General features: G+C 36.6%; 1 protein-coding gene across 1 annotated transcript in view; it reads left to right on the top strand.

Annotated features, from left to right (window-relative positions):
- Pli (E3 ubiquitin-protein ligase pellino) overlaps positions 1–15,733 on the top strand; it is a 157,750-nt gene that overhangs the window by 40,098 nt on the left and 101,919 nt on the right. The window contains exon 4 of the mRNA XM_090398813.1: positions 12,990–13,091. Coding sequence (XP_090254939.1) covers positions 12,990–13,091 — 102 coding nt within the window. The remainder of the gene's footprint in view (positions 1–12,989; positions 13,092–15,733) is intronic.

Genomic DNA, 15,733 nt, shown 5'->3' with positions numbered 1-15,733 from the left:
GTGACTGTTAAACCCTCTCTTTTTTGACAAAATTTATGCATGACTACTGTTGACATCACATTGTTGAGCAGCAATGACTGTGCACACTTGGTGTATGATGTAGTGGCATGTAATTAAATCACTTTGATCAAAACTGAGACTATTCAGTTCTTTCTTGACAAATGCAGTTAACCCTTTTTGCAAGCCAACCATGGCTGGAGCTCCATCTGTAGTAAGGCCACTTAATTTTTCAAATGTTAGCTCAAGTTTTTTCATTGATAAAACAAGTCCTCACCTCTTATAGTGCCATGCATGGCTTCTAGTGACAGCAGTTCCTCTTGTATGTCAAACTCTGCAGTTATCCCACAAACGAAATGGCCAGTTGAGCAGTATTTGTTATATCTGTTGTCTCGTCACTAGCCAGAGAGAAAAATTGGAAATCTCCTGCAGAATCCTTCAATGTTTTTTCAATATCTTGTGCTAAGTCAGTAATCCGATCTGAGATGGTTCTCCAAGACAAACTAACACTCTGAAACAATTTTACTTTGTCTGGTGCTAACAACTCCACAGCAGCCACCATGCACTCTTTCACAAACTCTCACTCTACATGAGGCCACAGCTTCTTTGTAATTAGCTCGCTCATTACATAACTCATCTGAATAATGTCGTCTCTGTCACAGTGAGGCCTAGTGAAAGCAGCTTGTTGTGATTCTAAACTCTGCTGAAGGAGATTGATTTTATCTAGATGCATTCGGCCACCCAATTCATTGAGTTTAGCGTGTTTTGAGCTGTAATGATGCTCCAGATTGGCCTTTTTTCATTACTGCTAATGCATCGCCACAAACTAGACACACAGGTTTGCCTTTGACTTCAACAAAAAAATAATCATTTGTCCATTTCTCTTGGAAAGATCGACACTCTGCATCAACTTTTCTTTTCAGTAGTCGCCATTTGTAGGATGTCACACCACTTAAACTTTAATAACTATCCAGCGTGTGTGTGTCGCCAGCGACATGATTGTTTTGCCTTTAATTGCTGTTCTAATCCTGTATCTTGGATTTGGAACATATCCAACGTTTGTACCATCAACTCTTGAGGTCTTCTCGTTGGCAGCCGATGAGAAGCATAAATGTCTGTCCCGTCATATACTCGTACATGTCCTGTCTATCCCGTAATGGATGTTCCTTGCTTGTCCCTCAAAGTTTACGTCATTATTATGATTCGCATAATATAAATTTATGTTGCTATGAAAAAAGCTCCTAGATTTATTGAATTTCGAGTCCCCTGTGGTTGCCTTGGCAGGGCCAGACCAAATTATTTCACAGGCCTTATATGGCCCACAGTCCTGATGTTCCCCACACCTGCTGTAGATGAAACCTGGATCCACCACTACACACCTGAGTCCAAGCAGCAGTCAAAACAATGGACAGTGCCTAGTGAAAGACTACCCAAAACAGCAACGACAGTTTTGTCAGCTAGGAATGTGATTGCCACTGTTTTTAAGGATTCCCAAGGAATTATCATGACAGTTTTGTCAGCTAGGAATGTGATTGCCACTGTTTTTAAGGATTCCCAAGGAATTATCATGATAGACTATTTCGAAAAGGAATGGCAAAATTGCACAAATTGAGGTTTGAATTGGCTCCACATCCACTATTCTCTGGACTTGTTTGCAAACTTAAAAATTTGGCTCAGGGGGGAAAAATTTTCTTCAAACAAGGATGTCATCGAGGCTCTCAATTTTGCACAATTTGACAAATCCTGCTTTTTAGATGGGATGAAAAAATTGGAAACTCACTGGAAATGTGTAGACCTCGATGGAGACTATGTTGAGAAAAAAAAAAAGTGATTTCTTCCAAAAAAAAAAATGTGTTTAACTTATTTTTTTTTACAAAACTTTTCAAACAACATTTTACATTTTGTGCGAATGCCACATGTTGCCACTGCTTTTTTTGTAACATTAGTATTACATACTGCTGTTGTATTCATTTTTTTATTTATATTTTTTTACTTGTTTTTTTTTTACAAAACTTTTCAAACAACCCTTGTATTATCTATGGCAACATGTAGTGGAAAATGCCAGGGGGCAGAGAGTGCTGGACCTTGTAATTGCAACTGAGAATGTGGCTGTAACGAACATGACCATGTTGCCACCAATTGGTGAGAGTAACCATAAGGTCATGACTTGGGAGGTGGCTAAAGGAGTGGAATTTACAATTAAGACAGGGTACATGTGGAATTACCAGGCTGGTAAGTATGACAAGCTTAGGTGTGTGCTTGGCTCAGTGCCATGGCATGTAAAACTGCAAGGGCTGGATGTTGATAGTGCATGGGAGGTGGTTAAGAACTGTTTGCAGGAGGCAATGGTTGACTGTATACCAAGAGTCCGAATAATAAATCAAGTAGAGGATAAATGGATGAATAACACTATTAAGCTTGAGCTGCAAAAAAAGAAACAATTGTGGAGGGAATTTAAGGAGAAAGGTGACCATCAGGCGCATGAACAGTATAAAGCTCAGGCCAGGATGGTAACAAGGGTGGTAAGAAAAGCAAAAGCAGATTACGAAAGAAAATTGGCCATGCAGGCTAAAGAGAATCCCAAACAGTTTTTTCAATATGTTGCAAGTAAAAAGGAAAAATGCTCATGGTAGAATGATCTTAAAAAATGCTGAGGGTAGGGAGGTAACCGAATCAGTCGATATTGTGGAATTACTGAGCGAGCACTTTGCAAGAGTATATCATCCAGGTGGTGACTTTGCAGGAATGGAAGAACCAACAGCTTATACTGGAATTGTGATGAATGAAGTAGAGGTAACTAATCTATTACAGAACCTCAATGTCAATACATCTGTGGGATTGGATGGTATACCAGCTTGTGTCGTACGTGAAGCGGCTAAAGAATTGCCAGTGCCCTTGACCATTTTGTTTAATTTGAGCCTCAGGACTGGATCAGTTCCAAGGGGGTGGAAAGAGGGGAAAATAGTTCCGCTGCACAAAGGTGGTTCCAAGGCTGCTGTTGAAAATTACCGGCCAATCAGCATAACAGGAATCATCAAAGTCTTAGAGAAAATAGTCAAGAGGAAAATACAAGATTGGATAGAAGAAAATGGGATACTGTATCGGGGACAGCATGGTTTTGTGAAGGGTAAGTCATGCCTCAGTAACTTGCTCACGTATTATAACACAGTGACGGCTGAACTGGATAAGGGTAATGGGTTTACAGTGATTCTACTGGACCTTGCTAAGGCCTTTGACAGGATACCACATGGAATTCTAATCAGTTAATTGCAGCATATGGGGATGGACATAGGGTTGGTGAGATGGATAGGAGGGTGGTTGACGGAGAGATATCAGAGAGTGGTTTACTCAGGAGTAGAGTCCACAAGACGGCCTGTGACTAGTGGTGTGCCACAAGGATCTGTTCTTAGACCACTGCTGTTTAATTTGTTCATTAATGATATAGGAAAGGATCTGAGAGGAACAGTTCATTTGTTTGCGGATGATGCAAAGTTGGGTAGGGTAATAGTGAATGCAGATGACGTCAAAATTTTGCAGGATGATTTGGATAGATTGGAGGTCTGGGCTAAGGAGAATGGATGTCAATTTAATGTGGCAAAATGTAAGGTTATGCATTTTGGGGTGAAAAGATTGGCGGCAGTTTACTGCATTGGTGGAACTGTGCTCCAGGAAATTGATGAGGCACGAGATTTAGGAGTGTTGGTGGATAAGGAATTGAAATTTAGTGGGACACATTTCAAAAGTGGCCAAATCAGCTCATCAAATCACTTGGTTGCTGAAGAATACGTTGACAAGCAGGTTATTGTTCCTCTGTATCGAGCCTTGATAAGACCCCATCTCGACTACTGTGTCCAGATTTGGTCACCTAGGTTTCTTCTTGATGGGGAGGAGGTGGAGAGGATCCAGAGGCGAGTGACCAAGATGATAGCAGGTATGTGGAATGAACCTTATGAGAACAGGTTGAGGATTTGTAGGTTGCAAAAATTGGTTGATAGGCAGAGGAGGGGAGATATGATTGAGACATTCAAATTACTGAAGGGTTTCTATAGGATTAATTCAGAGAATATTTTTGAGAACAGGGCTGGTTGTGGGAGGACTAGGGGACATCCATGGAAACTGGGCAAAAGTGTGGTTAGTAAAGGTGTTAGAGCTGGGTTCTTTACTTTTAGAGTAGTGAATGAGTGGAATGCGCTCCCTGAGTCTGTGGTGGATGCTGTGACAGTGAATGAGTTTAAGGCGAGGTATGATAGATACTGTATGAATGTCGAATAGTTGTGATGAATATGATTTGGGGCCTCCCTCGATGAGTCTAATGACTCCGTGGAGTTGCCCGTAATAATAGTAATAGTAATTATACATTTCTGGTACTTATCCCAATGCATGATTATCCCAATATCTTATCCCTATTCTCTGGACTTGTTCCCAAACTTAAAAATTTGGCTCAGTGGAAAAAATTTTCTTCAAACAAGGATGTCATCAAGGCTCTCAATGACTATTTTGCACAATTTGACAAATCTTACTTTTTAGATGGGTTGAAAAAATTGGAAACTCTCTGGAAATGTGTAGACCTCAATGGAGACTATGACGAAAAAAAAAAGTGATTTTTTTTCAAAAAAAAATGTGTTCAACTTATTTTTTTTTTTACAAAACTTTTCAAACAACCCTTGTATTATACATTTTTGATACTTATCCCAATGCATGGAAGCAATCTCATATCCATTCTATTTCAAATGCAGGTGATAGAAGTCAGCCAACCAAGTACCATCACCTCAGTCCTCTCCAGAATTATAGAGAAAGTCATTAACAGCTAATTCCTTCACTACTTAGAAGCCCACCAATTAATCAGTGAACACCAGTACAGTTTCTGCATTCAGGATCCTTTCTTTCATGTATGGCATCGTAGCTAGCTTTCTCTCTGATTGTTCTCTGTGAGTTATGGTAGATGGCTCCCCCTCTTTGAGCTTCACCACCTATGCTTTTTCTCCTGTTATTCATAAATAACCTAGTCACTATCACCACTGTCCTCAGTTATGCAGATTATAGTATTACTTTTGACAAACCATGCAGTAACCCAGGCTACAAGATCATCTACAACCAGTGCTTTAAACATTGGTCTACATTACTATACTTCAATGGCGCAAGGACAACCTTTTCATGTTCAGTGCCACCAAATCACAGTCTTGCCTTTTCTCTCACAAAAGAGATCTCAGCTCTCCTACCCTTACCTTCATTAATACACAAATGACCAGACAAGATTAGATCTCTCTGCTTAGTTAACATTTACCTCTAGTCTCTCCCGGAATACACACATCACATCAATAGCCTCCTCAGCATCCAAAAAACTATGCATTCTCTTTCATTTGAGAGGCTATTTTACACCCAACCACCTTTTAACTATACACAAATCTTAAATCTGCCCATTCTTATGTTTGGGATGGTGGTGGTGCACGTAAAACTTCCCTTGAAATCCTTGTCATTGTCCAGAGGCAAGCAATTAGGCTTATTGATGATCCCTCTCTTGCAAATTCACTGTATCTCGCAGACGCAGTGTGTATACAAGGCATGTTCAAAAAAAGACCGAACTTTTGTTATAATGACTTTTTTCTCATTGCTCATTTTACAACATTCTAAGCACTGTCCCCTTCAAAGTAGTCCTCTCTGCTGGTGTTACACTATTCCCAATGTCTCATCATTGTTGAAATGCTTCCTGGAATTCACTTTTTGTGATGGTGCACAGTTCTCTTATCGCATTTTCCTGGATCTCCTCTATGGTTTGGAAACAACAGCCTTTCAAAGTGATTTTAAGTTTGGGAAATAGGAAAAAATCTACTGGATCTAAGTCTGGAGAATAAGGTGGATGGGGCACAACTAATGTCTGATGTTTTACCATTCACATTGTCATGGTGCAACAACCAAGTCTGGTTTTCCCACAGTTCAGGCCTCTTCCTGCGCACAGCATCCCTCAAATGCACTAAAACTTCCTACTGCAACTCTTTGTTTACCATCGGACCACATGGTACAAATTCATAATGGAGAATGCCTTTCCAATCAAAAAACACAACCAACATCACCTTGATCTTTCACCGACTCTTACATGCTTTTTTGGTCAAGGAGACCCTTTCCCTAACCACTGCAATGATTGCATCTTGGTTTCAACGTTATAGCCATAAACCCACATTTTCAATATTTACCAAGTTTGCAGCAAAATTTCACACACACACACACACACACACACACATTGTTCAGGCTCTTTCATTGTCACTTTGTCACTAATTCGATGAAAAGTTTGTGCACTTGCTCACTTCAGCAGATGTAACTCGACAACTAATGGTCATAGCAAAATGGGGCAAATGGCATTTTGTTGTCAAAACCTGCTGCTAGGTGCCCTCAGTAGCTGCAGCACACTCTCTGTGCCAGTTGGCACACTATTTAAAAAGTTCAGTCTTTTTTTTTAATACGCTTCATGTTCTACAGGTACTTCAACGGTCATTACTCCAATGAATTGGCAACCACAATTTCTGCACTTTCTGTTGCACCGATTAATACAACAGCAGCAGCTGCCCAGCATCCGTTTACTGTGCAACTGCAAACACACCGAACCTGCTTGTGTATGAGATCAGTATAAAATTAGAAAAAATATTCTGAAATATTTTATCATTATTTTTAATCATAGGCTTAGCAAAAGAAATCATGAACCCAGATGAAAACCAAGATATAAATGAACTGATAAATTAGGTTTTACTTCCTTAAAAGAGAAAAATGTAAGTGCTCATCACACTGAACACACCCAACAAATAATGCAATGAGCACTTATATTTGACTAGTAGTGAAATCTTAATTGTATTAACCATTCATAGTATCCTATGCACTCCTTCAGGAATATTTATCATGAATTAATTGGTGATGCATGTGAGGTCTGTTCAAAAAGTTCTGGGACAATTATTATTTTTAAGTGATATTTATGTAGGCATGTTGTAACATTACGAATCAAGCGAATGAAGAAGAGTTTTTTTTTTTTTTTTTAAGTGTCCCAATGTTAGAATTAATTAACAACATGGGTGCATCAGGTTTTGCATTAAAATTGGCAAAAAATCTATAAAAACTTATCAGATGCTTAAAACAGCTTTTGGGGAGCCAGCAATTATCAGACTTTTTACTGTGGCAGAACCATGAAAATATATTTTCATGCTAGTAGATTAGATTCTATAATCTAATTCAAAGCAAACTGTAAATGTGAATCTAAATGATGTTACTTATCATCATCATCAAATTCCTGCCATGTACCCTGAAGGGGGTGTACAGGATATGATAGTCCTACATGAAAAATTTACATATTACTAACTTTCTATCTACAATTTTCCTCCAAATCAGCCTGTTACTTGTCAAGACTCCAACATTATCAGATCTTATATTTCTATCAACTAAGGCACTTTGTACTGTATCAATCCACCTATATCTTGGTCTTCCTCTGGATCGTTTTCCTGCCAACCTGGCAGAGAACACTTGTTTTGCTAATCTTTCCTCTCCCATTCTGTTTAAGTGACTATATCACCTGAGATTAGCTCTGCTAACGCATTCCTGGATGCTGACAATATCAAGTTCTTCCCTAATATCCTCGTTTTTAATATGATATTGCCATTGAAGACCATTTGTTCACGCCTCTAATCTTTCTCAGGACTCTCATATCTGCGGTCTCTAGTCTTTGGTCAAGTGTTTTACTTCTGACCCAGCTCTTAGATCCATAATTTAAAACTGGTTTGAACACTGTCTTGTATACGTTAATTTAGTGTTCCGACTAATTTCTCTCTTATTGCGTATGAATTTATTCAATTGCAATAAGAATGATGTATCTATTCCCATATTTAATTTACCATCTTCACTAAAAAATCGTGCCTAAGTAGCTGAAATGGTTTACTTGTTCCACAGGTTCCCAATTCACAACACAGTTGACATTTTCAACGATTCTGCCTATTTTCACTATCTTTGTCTTTTTATTGCTGACCTTCATACCATATTTATTACAACAGTTATTCAATTTAGTCAGGGAATTTTGCAGACTTGTAGCGGATTTATTTAGAAGTATAACATCATCTGCATAAAGCAAAGAGCTGACATTAACATCTCCAATTTTGATATCATGTTTAATTCCACTTTCCTTCATAATGTGATCCATATAGATAACGAATAAAAGAGGGGATAATGTACATCCTTGTCTCACACCAAATTTAACATTAAACCACCTTCCTGTACTTCCTTCAATACTAACTGCTGACTTACAACTCAAATAAAGACTAAGTATTGCTTGATATAATTTTCCATTGACACCATATAACTGTAGCGTATTGAATAGCTTCTCTCTTGACACCTTGTCGTATGCCTTTTCCTCATCGACAAAGCTTAAATATTTGTTATATAAAATTTGTTATATAAAACTTTGTTATATTCTGTGATTTTTCAACTATTTGTCGTAAAGTGAAGATCTGATCCTGACAGCCTCTATTTGGCCTGAATCCAGCTTGTTCTTCACCAAGCTTTTCTTCCACAATTCTTCTCAACCGTTTCTCAAGTATACTTGCATAAATCTTACCAGGAACACACAGTAGAGAATACCTCTGTAATTCTCACATTCAGTTTTATTTCCCTTTTTATATATGGATACTATGAGAGCTCTACTCCAATCATTGGGAATTCGTCCCTCTGTCCAGGACTTCTGAACTATGCAGTGCAGCCACTGTAAGACTTTTATACCACCATACTTCAGCATTTCTGGTCAAATATCATCTCTTGCTGCCTTTCCACATTTCAAGGAGTGCTTAAGGGTCAAAGCTGTATAACTGAGAGGAGACCTCCACGTAGCCTCTAAAGGAATGCGGAGAACTGAGCAGAGCTTCTGACGTAATGTCCAATCCTCACCTTCTCGTGGTGCACCCCGTTGGGTATCTACCTGGATACTGAACGGACCAGGATGGGCTGGCAATTTAGGATTTAGCCGACCAAATTGTATTCTTATTGGCTTAAACCAAAATGTAAAATGATGGATGATGTTACTTATTATTATTATTATGCAGGCATCTCCATGGAGTCCAAAGACTAATCGCGGGTGATCCAATCTATCCACACAGTCTGTCATAGCTCTCCTTGAACCCATTAACAGACACAGCACTCACATTTGACTGTTGTTAACTCATTCCACTCATTCGCGACTCTCAATTTTCACATCCCTGCTAACTACACCTTTATTCAACTTCCAGGGATGATCCCCCTTTTTCTGGTCCCTCTAGCCAAGTGCTGAAACATTTCCCTTGCATCTATCCCACAAATCCCTTTAATCAACTTAAATGTTTCTATTATATCCCCTCTTTTTCTCCTATCAACCAACTTCTGCAATCCATACACCTTCAGTCTATCCTCATAGGGAACATTCCACAGGCCACTCATCATCATCTTGGTCACTTGCCTCTGAATCCTCTCCACCTCTTCCTCATCCAAAAGAAACCCAGGGGACCAGACTTGAACATAGTGATCCAGATGTGGGCTTATCAAGGCCTTATAAAGAGGAATGACAACTTCCTTATCTCTTCTTCTTAATGTGTTCTTCACTAGCCAAGTAATCTTATGGGCTGCCTTAGTAACTTTGGCAATATGTCCTCTAAACATCAACTCTTTGTCTACCGCTATCCCTAAATCTCTAGCTTCATCTGTTTCCTGGCATACATTGCCATCAATGTGAGACATGACTTGTAATCTATTTATCCCAAAATGCATAACTTTACATTTCTCAACATTAAACTGATAACTTTTGCCAATATTGACAACCTATTTAAATCGTTCTGCAAGCTCTCCACATTGCCTCGATCAACTGTTACTTTACCTAATTTCGCATCCGCAAACAACTGAATATTTTATTTCAGCTTATTTCCTATATCATTTGTGTACAAATTAAACAGCAGTTATCCCAGCACTGAACCTTGCAGCACACCACTAGTCACCTGCTTTGGCCTCGATTCTAACCCACCAATTCCACTTTTTGATATCTGTCCACCAGCCATCCTCTTATTCATTTAAACCAGTGTCATATCCATTCCCAATTGTTCTAATTTGCATAACAGCATTCCATGTGGAATTCTGTCAAATGCCTTTGCAAAATCCATCAAAATCATCGTGTAACCATTTCCTTTATCCAGCTCAGCCTTTTCTCTATTATAAAAAGTTAATAAATTACTAAGGCATGACTAAATGCAAGGGGGTCTGGCTATTTCATCCACCTCGGCTGGTAGGAGGGTTAATAGACATAATACTGGACCAATTATCTCCTTGTCCAGTTTCTAGTTTGCGTGTATATGGATTTCCTTGTTATTGCAAGCTGGCCTTATGGATAGACTAGAAAATCATCCTTCAGAAAGCCATGTTGATCCTCATACATTATCATATTTTTATCTACCCATTCTAGAATTCTCTTTATTACCAGTTTTTCTAGTACTTTTACCACCACTCCCAAGATACTGATTTGTCTATAATTTGCTCCTGTAGTCTTAGAACCTCCCTTATGTAAAGGAATAATCTCAGCACTTAAAGCACTCTACCAGAGCTGAGACTTAAATTAAACAAGTAACCTCACTAGGATGATATATCCTTGCAAAGTGGTCATTTAGTAACTCAATAATTTTATTCTCTTTTGTCTCCTTGTGACCATCATCACCCATTAAGGTTAATCTTCTGTAGTCATTCTTACTTGCCACATAACGAAAGAATTCTTTGGGATCTCCTTTGGCCTGCTCAGCTGGATTCTTCTCATAATCTGATTTTGCTTTCTTTGTCATGCTGGTCACTTTTCTCTTTATATACCCTCCACAGCATTTTCTTCTTCTGCAGCTCGTGCTTAATGATATTACTCATCCATCTAACTCCTACCCGATTAACCCTCTTTACCCTAGGTATACAATTTAATACTGCTTCCTCTAAATGACCTTTAGTTATATCCCATGCACTACTAACATCCTTACCCTGCAGTGTTTTATGCTATGGTACAGATTTATGCTTCTTCCTAAGCATGTCATAATCACCTGCCTTGTAGTTTCACAAATATCCCTTCTTGATAGAATATTCCTCATGTTTTACAATTTCCCAAATGTTGTCAACTTGGTTATGGATGGCTCTTCTGATCCTGTGACAAGTCCCCCCCCCCCCATCACATGCTGCCTTTAGTAATTATCTCTTAGTAGGTGTATAAATTCCATTTCTTTCCTGCCATGTGATCTTCCTTCCTTCAAATCTATATCTCCATAGTCAAAGTCCCCCATAATAATAATCACTCAATCTGTACACGTTGTACTAATTTGCTGATGCATTTCTACCAGATCATCTGTGGAACTCCCTGGCTTATAGCAACAACCAACTGTATATTTTGTCTTACTGGTCTTAATCTCACACCAGATTGCTTCAAATGAACAGTCACTTCCTTGGTTGCAATTCATCTACTAACATCAGCAGTACTCCTCCTCCCCCCATACTCTCTTCTCTGTCTTCCCTGAAAATATTACATCCTTCACATTCAATCCCTGTAACTACATCATCTACTGTTAGCCAAGTCTGACTAATGCCTATAACTTTTGGCGAGGTACACTAAAAATGCCAAAAATTCCCAAAAAAGGGTGAAATAATAATGATCATCTCCCCAAGGTGGGCTCGACCCACCAACCTTTTGGTTAACAGCCGAATGCACTAGCCAATTGCACCATTGGTCACTGCTGTTTTACCAGAAAACTAGTTTTCAAAAAAAAAAAAAAAAAAGCACAATTATTTCACTTTTGTTCTCAAATAATGCTGAGAACACAATGGTAGAAGTATGTTTTTCCATGGAAAAAATACAAGTAGTCCACCCACTTTCAATTAAAAAATACCTGATGTACATATGATCCTATGGGTGTGGTTGTCATACTGTGATTTGTCTCCCAAGAAGGTAGTAATGGAGTGATAATTAAGTTCATCCCTAAATCAGAGTTGAAATAACTGAAAATTTTGCATGAAAGCTGACAGTTTTTGTTTTGTTTAGTTTTTACCAAATTCATTTGTTCTTGATGAAATATATATTTCATTTCATTGCAATTTTTGTTCCTCTATAATTGTTGCAGAACCCAGTTTGGGAATCACTGCCTCAAGCCATGTAAAGACATTTGAGTTGTTCAAAAGATTTGAAGATGGTTAAATTTCATTTGAAGATGACTATCACTCTTGACATCCACAATTTGATGGCTTGTATTTTTGATAAAATCATCAACAATCAGTAAATTAATGTTTGAGAGCTAACCTGTGAAACAGGAATCTCGTTTGGATCTTGCCACCAAATTCTGACAGACGATTTAGAAATGAGGAGGATTATTGCTGCAAAGTTTGTGCCAAGACCTCAGCTCTTGAAACTGGTGAGTTTCTGGCTCAAAAGAACATCATAGTCATGCCTCACCCAACTTGTTCACCAGATTTTGTTCTGGGTAGCTTTTTTTATCCTTTAAGCTAAAATGTGGAGTTAAAGGACAAAGGTTTCAAGACATAAATGAAATTAAATAAAATGTGATAGAGCAACTCAAAGAAGTGGGGGGGGGATTGGAGACACTATTGAGGTAGGGCAGATATGTTCCTATAGCTCATAAGCTTTTGTATATATTTTAAATAAGTCCCAGAACTTTTTGAACAGACCTCATATATAAAATAAAAGTTTATTTTTTAAAACAAACTTTTTTGATAGTCTTTTTAATTTTATATTAATAAACATAAAATTATAAAATCTATTATTTGAATGTCGCTAATCAGGAGATATCAGTTTCAGACCATACATAATACAGGTGAAGGGATAATTGCTAGAAAGAGATATTATTTTTAATTGCCAGGTTTTCTAGTTTAAGCATTCTCTGTATTACTTCCTTTTAATAGTTACCTGAATTTTATGAAATAATAAAAGATTTGTTTTTCTTTAATCTTGTATTTTCTTATTTCAGGCAATTCTTGACAGTAAACAACATTCTATATCTTATACCTTATCTAGAACCCAAGCTGTAATTGTAGAATACATGCCAGATGATGATATGGATATGTTCCAAGTAAGTAAATGTAATTTTGGATTATATTAAATATGTGTAATAATAGTAATCTAACTAAAAAACGGGATTCGTTTTTGTTTTGTTTTTTACTGTTGAAATCTTGTTTAAATAAAATAATTTATTGATATATTAAAAATTAAGAAATTGTTGTGCACTTTTTATACTAATATAATTCTGTTCTCAGTAATGAGAGCATTTGTTATTCATCACTTTTCATTATTAGCCTGTCTTCACCTCTTTTTTTTTTGTAATCATCTTGAATAAATTGTTTTAGGCATTCATCCATTTTTCTTATATGCATAGAGAGCATCCATAATGTAGTTTTAAATATGTATTTAATTTATGAATTCACCTGAGGATCAGACTACATAACTGGAAGAAGATCACCCATTTGAGGCATTCCTCATAGCCTATAAGGAATGCAAAGAACTAGATGGACACATTGATGTCCAGTTCTTATCTTTTCATGGTGCATCTTGTTATTAAGTATCCACTTAATGAACAAGGATATGCTTGCAAATTGAAAATTAGCTGACCAAATTATATCTTATGTTAGCTGAAATTACATATATCTTATGATAATACAACATAATCTGATAACATGTCAGCTTGAACATTGCTCAGTTATATAAAGCTTTTTTTTTCTCTCTTTTATTTTTTCAAGAGAACCACCAAAGTGAATGCAAGGTCTCCTGGTACAATCCCAAACTCAAAAGAGTTGATGATAGAATGTAAAATGTAAAAATCTCATATAATAGTGGTTTACTTATTATGTTTTTTTTTTATGATATATATACTGAGTGTTCATTTCATAAGCTTTAAAATTCAATTTTTTTACTTGGAAAAACATATTTTTAAAACTTATTTGTTTGTATTTATAAATGCAGTTGTATAATTTCATATTAATAGAACTGCTGTGTGGTCAAGTGGTGGCAAAACAAAGGAAACTTAAATATAGGTAGTCCCCCAAATTTGACTTACATAAATTCAGAATTATGTAAATTATCCTGAAAGGGCATATGTCATTTGCATGCTATCTAAGAAGTCATATGCAAGGCAGATAACCTATAGGGTGCACATGTGCTGCTTCCTTGCTGTTAAATAAGAACTGCTTTGAATTTATATTCATACGCTTTCATAATTTTTATTGTTTATGTGCAGTGGGGAAAAGAGTAATCATAAATTGAAAAAGGAACCCATGTGTAAACGTACCAAAATTGATCTAGAAATGAAAATTATAAAGAAAAACATAACTTATCGGGTACATAATGTGAGCCTGTAACGCTCTTGAACATGATGCTTTCATAACGTAGCATTTTTTTTTTTAGATGAAAATTTGTGTATAAAGTCAGTGAAGACATTTTTAATATCAATATGAAGGTGGATAAAGCAACTGCAGGATGAATCGTAATAAAATTATATTCTTGTTTTATCCACATGTAAGCAAACAGAGTTTGCATATAAAGTATAATTACTTGGAAAGTTTAATTTGAAAAAATGGAAAGTCAATATTGAAGGATAGTTCATTGTTGAAAACACCTATTGTCAGAATGATTATCTTCATGCCTACTTCAAGAAATGAAGGAAAAATTTTTTCATCATTAAGGAATTTGAGAGGTAGGACAGACTGAAAGAATGAATTAATGGGGGGAAAAATGTAATAATAATATAAAGGATGATGAAGACAGTGATGAGTTAAATGCTACAAAGGAAGTTCCCATATCAGGAAAAACAAAGAAAACTTTTAGCTGAATGTAATAATCATTTTTTGCATGGTATTTCATATCATCTCTCAGAAATAAATTTAACTGTGAGAGTCAGAAAGTGAGAGATAATTACTTAAATAAAAGAGCCAATAGGCTTCACTTTGGCAATGTAACATTATTTAAATTAAGGGGATATTAAATCCCACATTATATCAAAGTTGAATAAGAAACTCAAAGATCGGAATCAAAGAGTTTCATGCTGATGCCTTGCAACGAGTTGCCCTAGTGTTGTACTATGTGCTTTAGCTTACGCTATAATCCGCCAGAATTTTTATAGTTTACTATATTCAGCATGAAACTCTTTGATTCCAATCTTTGAGTTTCTTGTTCAGCTTTGAAATAATGTGGGATTTCATATCCCCTTAATTTAAATAATAGTGAGAGATAATTTTCCTTAAGTTTATATTGTGTAATTCTTAGAATGGTTGTATAATTATTTTTTGTATTTAATAAGAATTTAAAAGTTAGACATATATAGAAAATTAGAAATCATTTACTAATTGTAATTCTACAGAGAATATGACTTTGTCAGATCTCCTTAGAAAGAAAAAGAAATGACTTAACTTATAGAAGTGTATCTATTATGCACATACATACATACATATATATTGGAGCTTTATTCTTTGAAGGGCACAACATGTGGACTTGGAAGTCAGTGTGCCATCACAGATACGATCTAAAACATTCTAACCAACCGATAAACAAAAATAAAATCATAAATACAGTTGACTTACTCTTCTTAACTGACTATTAACATAATACACTATCTGATCAAAAATATCTAGACACCCATTCATAGTGATGGATATGGCTATATACTGTATACCATAAACCATGGCTCATAAAAGTATAAAAGGAAACAAATAGTTTTTGCAA

Source organism: Typopeltis vanoorti, chromosome 10 (assembly GCF_054136105.1).
Source record: "Typopeltis vanoorti isolate ZY-2024b chromosome 10, IOZ_Tvanoo_1.0, whole genome shotgun sequence".
In the NCBI taxonomy this organism is placed as follows: Eukaryota; Metazoa; Arthropoda; class Arachnida; order Uropygi; family Thelyphonidae; genus Typopeltis; species Typopeltis vanoorti.
The sequence above is the reverse complement of the archived record's forward strand: the minus strand, read 5'-3'. Positions and strand labels throughout refer to the sequence as shown.